At 45.7% G+C, this 5,384-nt stretch overlaps 1 protein-coding gene across 1 annotated transcript; it reads right to left on the minus strand.

Moving 5' to 3' along the window:
• Positions 1 to 2,530: 2,530 nt before the first annotated feature.
• On the minus strand, positions 2,531 to 3,607 carry LOC121456902 (C-C motif chemokine 3-like). Its single transcript, XM_041665430.1, has 3 exons — positions 3,532 to 3,607; positions 2,873 to 2,984; positions 2,531 to 2,652 (listed from the first exon to the last, which is right to left on the minus strand). Exons 1-3 carry the CDS (start codon positions 3,605 to 3,607, stop codon positions 2,562 to 2,564), a joined length of 279 nt encoding a protein of 92 aa, XP_041521364.1. The 3' UTR covers positions 2,531 to 2,561.
• Positions 3,608 to 5,384: the final 1,777 nt, after the last annotated feature.

A 5,384-nucleotide genomic window follows, 5' to 3' on the forward strand; every position in this document is an offset into this window, starting at 1 on the left:
TTGGTTTGTTCTTTTCTTGGTGTCCCATATTTCCTGGATATTTTGTGTTAACCTTTTGTTAGGTTTAATGTTTTCTTTTACCGATGAGTCTATTTCCTCTATTGTGTCTTCAGTGTTCATGATTCTCTCTCCCATCTCTGGTATTCTGCTGTTTATGCTTGCATTTGTGGTTCCTGATATTTTTCTCATGATTCCTGTTTCAATAATTCCCTTGGCTTGTGTTTCTTTTTTATTGCCTCCTTTTCAGTTTTTATGTCTTGAATAGTTTTTTCATATGTTTTATTGGTTTCTCTTGGTTTTCTTTAAGTGATTTGCTGATGTCTTCCAATTTTTTTGTTTGTCTTTCCTCCATTTCTTTGAGGGAATGTTTCATTTCCTCTTTAAGAGTTTTAGACATTCTCCGGAAGTTATATTTTAGGTCACTTTCTTCTGCTTCATCTATATTTGGTTTTTCAAGTCTTGCTGTTGTAGCGTGTTTAGGTTTTACTGGTGTCATTTTGCTCTTTGTAGTGTTGTGTGTGTTCTTACCTTTTCTATTCATCTTTTCTTCTAATAGGTGTGGTTGTTGCTGTCCGTGATTCTGTTGATTAATCTTCTCCATGCCAATGAATCCAAGGCTCAGACGCTTGTTCCTTGTGGTACAGTCAGTGCCACGGTTCTATTACCCCATTGGTCACTCCGTGTTCCAGAAGGTCACTCAGCACTCCTGGGCTTTGCTCCACTCCCTTGGAGTTTGCTGTCTCAGGCCTGCTCTAGCCTAGGTTTTCAGCTCAGATCTGTTTCTGTCAATGTTCCTGGTCTGGATCCATTTCTGTAGAGGTCTATGGCTTGGGGTTGGTCCTGCAAAGGTCTCTGGCTCTGGTCTACTCTCTTGTAGGTCCCAGACTCGGGTGCACCCAGACCTGCAGTGGATCTGACTCAGGCCTATTCCTTAGTGGTCCCAGACTCATGCTTAAACCCACAGAGGTTCTAGTTCTTGCTTAGTCCTTTTATGTCTCAGACCAACACCCAGACCCATAGAGGTCGTGGCTCAGGCCTACTTTTTCAGAGGTCCCAAACTCATGCCCAGACCCACAGGGGTCCTGGCTTAGGTCTACACACTTGAAGGTCCCATATTCATGCCCAGATCCACAACTGTCTTTGTCTCTGGCCCACTCACTCAGCGGTTGGTCCCATCTACCTGCTCCTGTGAAGGTCGCTGTCTCAGCTCTGCTCTGCCTGAGGTTGCTGCCTTAGTCCTGACTCCACAAATGTCCCTGGTCTAGATCTGCTCCTGCTCTCGTGGAGTTCACTGTCTGTGGCCTGCTCTGGCCCAGGTAGCTGTCTCAGTCCTGCTGTTTTGGAGATCGCTGCCTCAGACCTGCACTAACCCAGGTCACAGGCTCGGTCTTTCCCCTATGGATATCACTTCCTCAGGCCTGCTCTTTCCAGTCATGTTTGATTCTAACCCTGGTTTCTGGGCTTTGCAGCCTGTGGGTTCTGGCACCCCAGGCATTGTCAGACAAATCTGAACATGTATGAGGAGGTACAGTACTACTCCATGGACCTGAACGCCCCCAACAACTCTCAGGGTTATCTCCCTGCTTCCTTCCAGACCGCGACTCCCCCTGCTCTCTGAAACTTGTTGGGTGTGAAGTTTATGGGCTCAGGCTAGCTAAGACTGTGTACCAAGTCAGCATGCCTAATCGCACCACAGTGGTCCTTAAAGCAGTGGACTTAAGTGGTCAAGATCTGGATAAGACTGGGTTAAGGAGTGAGACTTGACTCAAAAGAAAAACAAAAAAGCCAGATCAAATGGACAATGTACAAAAAACCACCAAGTTTAGAGTAATCCTCTAAACTGTTCTTAAGAAAGCTTGATTCCTGGGATGCAGAACTAATTTGCCACTTGATGATGTTTATTTAAACGTTGACCTTTTCTAGAGCAGGTTCGTTATGAGTTGATTCACAAAATAGCCACCATTCCAGTGGTCCAGCGCCATACTTCCTGTATGAAGGGGGGTGCCCCATGGGAGCCCACCCATTTTCACCTTCCCAGCCCTTCCCACACCCCTGGATTCTATTTTACATCTTTTTAATATTTGCTGTTATTCCTCTTCATCTGTAATTCTGATTTTCCAGGAAATAAAATAAAACTCAATTCCAGTCACTTTTATAAAAGCATATTTATTATTTCTCTGGTGTAAACAAAGCATCCATTGTTTCTTTGTCAGCATGTGATCTTGTCACTGTATCTACCTAGAACAGGCTGGTGACAGCCACTCCCACTGTCACCAAACACAGTGTGAGCAAGGGGAGAGGGAGGGGATGTTGGAAAGTACCCTGAGATCGTTCAGAACTAAGAGTCACAAACACAAGTGTGACAATAAAATAAATTACAAAATTAAATAATATTAAATTAAATTAGAATTCAAGTTGAAAGTCCCTGAGTGTAGCCACTTGGCAACAAACAGTATACAGGAGATGAAGCTGTGGAGGTGGCTGGGATTTTCTGAAACTCAGGACCGTGCTCCACACAGGGCCCATGAATGTTTCATAGTTCCTCACTGCTTCCAAGCCTCTCAGGCATTCAGCTCCAGGTCAGTCATGTATTCTTGCACCCAGGTTTCTTTGGGGTCAGCGCAGATCTGCCGGTTTCTCTTAGTTAGGAAACTGTGGAGAGAGATGAGGGTCAAAATTTAAACAACCTATAGAAGAGTCTGAGGTCCTCTGTGGCATCTCCATCCAGACCCCTATCCAAAGAGATGCCCTAGAGAGCCTCTCTAACTGGCCCCCTGTGAGGATCCTATGCTTTCCCCTCCTTGGCTGATAAACCCTCTCTCACCCTGTTCCAATCCCACCATGTAAGGGAAAGCAGGAGAACAGAACTTACATGACGCCTGGCTGAGAGCAAAGGCTGCTGGTCTCAAAATAGTCAGCAATGAATCTGCGGTTAATCTGCCTGCTGTAGGTGAAGCAGCAGGAGGTTGGGGTGTCAGCACCATCTGTAGGGGAAAAGGCAGAATGTGTTCAAGTCAACATAGGGCAGGAAAATTGGCCAATACTACTTCTTGACAGGGTAAGGAAGGCTAGGGGGCTCTGACCACATTTGGGACCAGAAATGCCTTCCTTATCTGTCTCTCTGTCCCCCCCCCCCCCCGTTTCGCTCTCTACCTCTCTTCCTCCCTCTCTCTGTCTCCACTGTGGGCTTTCAATTTTTCTGTGGGTTACCCCATGTCCCTTCCACAGCTGTCTCTGATACAAGAAATTAACAAAGGACACCTGGGGCATTGCCTAAGGCATCCCAGAGACAGAGTTAGGCATCCTAGGGCTGGCTGGTAAGTGATTGACACCAGTCACCTCCCTCACTCTGAATCCAAGTCCCAGGTACCTTCAAAAGGTTAGACATCCCCTCCCCAAAGAGAGAAAAATAAAAATCTTAAAGAGTAAGATCAGTTTCTTCTCTCTTGTAGACTCTGAAGCCACAGAAAAGACTGCTGTGGTCTGCTCAAGACCAGAGTGGGGACACGAGCTGTATCGATGGGGACTCACATGGAGCTGAGAAGACTTGGTCACAGAGAGCCATGGTGCAGAGAAGGACAGCAAGGGCAGCTGTGGGGACCTTCATGATGTAGAGCAGGTGATGGAGCTGGGGCTTGTCAGCAGAGACCCGTCCTCACTGCCGCTTGTGTCCTGCTGGTGTCTGACGCCATATGCCCCTTCTCTTTATAGGCAGCCCCGGCAGAAGGGGAAATGGAATCCGGGGGTGTGGAGGGAAATTTTTCAGCACAGCAATGGTGTCGTGTTGGATATTGCACAACCCAGGGTCCTTGGTGACCACACAGGGCTCAGGATATCCAAGAATAGAATCTCTGAGGTATAGTCCCAGCTCTCAACTTGTGACCTATTCTTACTTCTTGAGGGGAAATTAGTTTTTCTGGTGAGTGGGAGGAGCTAGGATAATGTCAACCCAGGGCTATTCTGAGCAGGTCCCTGCTGATAGAAACCGCTCTGTGAGTGAACACTCTATCCAGATTCCTCACCATGGAACGGATACACTGTCATTTCTCAGCTTCTCTAACCGCGTGGATGGAAGAGTTGTGGATGGTGGCACAGCAGCCCCTCCCCCACCACCATGAGCAGCTGAGTTAAAGCATTCGCAGCTAGAGCTGTAGGGGACTTGAGGTCACATTTCAGATATTTGTCCAACCATCAGCTACAGAGTGACTAGGCCACTGGGGTAGGGAGTATTTGGGGATCATAATGATGTTTCAGGTGTGGGTGTTGATACATGAGGAGCCAAAAATATTGATGCCCATTAATCCAGTAAAAGCCTTTCTAAGAAAGAGTTTTTTGAAACACCGCAATTATGAAGGCATCTTTAGACATAGAGGAGCTTGCTCCAAACTCTCCCCTCAGGAGTTGGAATTCATAGATTTCATACAAGAAAATGGTAGAGCGCTTCAGACATAAGCAAAATAAGGACACACCACAGGAAGTCGCTGCTTTCTAAGTGTCCATAGAGTTACATCGTGAATTTTATTTTATACTGGTTATTATCAGTACAATGCATGTGTGCAGGGCACAAATATTTTTCTGTGTGCATGAATGTGCCATGTCTGTGAAGGCCTGAGGACAGGATTCCTGCATCTTTCGCTTCTTTTCAGGGATTGAACTCAGAGAGTCAAGTGTATATAGAAATTGATACTGCCTGCCAAGAAATCTTGCCATCCCTCTAAGGCATTTTGAAATGAGGGACATTTCACAGCCTGTCTCCCAAAGTGAATACCATCAGAACAATATGAGGTGCTGCTAACAGCATCAAAGATTCGCTAAGATTGACCTTTCCTGGTTCTAAGAATTTGTTTCAGGAATTCTCACATCAGGGGCTTGAGAGATGTCTCAGCAGTTAGAGCACTGGATGCTCTTGCAGAGGACCTGAGTCCAGTGTCCATCATCCACGTGACAGCCCACAACCACCTGTACCTGTAGTTGCTGGGGATCCAAGCCCTCTTCTGACTATCTCAGGCTCATACATGCACCCAAACACTCATATGCATACAATAAAAATCAATAAGTTTAAAAAAGAATTCTCATCTCTATGGAAAAGGAAATTAATTACTGTTGACGAGAGGCTAAGTTTAATGCCTTAAAACGCGCTTCAATCCTGTGCCCTTAGACATTTCCTATTGGTACGGTATAGCATTTCTTCACTTAAATTCTTTTTTTTTTTTTAAATATTTATTTATTTATTATGTATACAATATTCTGTCTGTGTGTATGTCTACAGGCCAGAAGAGGGCACCAGACCTCATTCCAGATGGTTGTGAGCCACCATGTGGTTGCTGGGAATTGAACTCAGGACCTTTGGAAGAGCAGGCAATGCTCTTTACCACTGAGCCATC

This window comes from Microtus oregoni, unplaced genomic scaffold (genome assembly GCF_018167655.1).
Source record: "Microtus oregoni isolate MIOR12 unplaced genomic scaffold, Mior012 000015F_ref0000493, whole genome shotgun sequence".
In the NCBI taxonomy this organism is placed as follows: domain Eukaryota; kingdom Metazoa; phylum Chordata; class Mammalia; order Rodentia; family Cricetidae; genus Microtus; species Microtus oregoni.

What these genes read in the sequence shown, in the direction of transcription:
- LOC121456902 (XM_041665430.1), bottom strand. Translation starts at nt 3,607, where the DNA reads ATGAAGGTCCCCACAGCTGCCCTTGCTGTCCTTCTCTGCACCATGGCT. An exon ending in CCAAGTCTTCTCAGCTCCAT is followed by an intron (nt 2,985 to 3,531) that starts GTGAGTCCCCAT and finishes TTTCCCCTACAG; the next exon opens with ATGGTGCTGACACCCCAACC. An exon ending in TGCTCTCAGCCAGGCGTCAT is followed by an intron (nt 2,653 to 2,872) that starts GTAAGTTCTGTT and finishes CTCTCTCCACAG; the next exon opens with TTTCCTAACTAAGAGAAACC.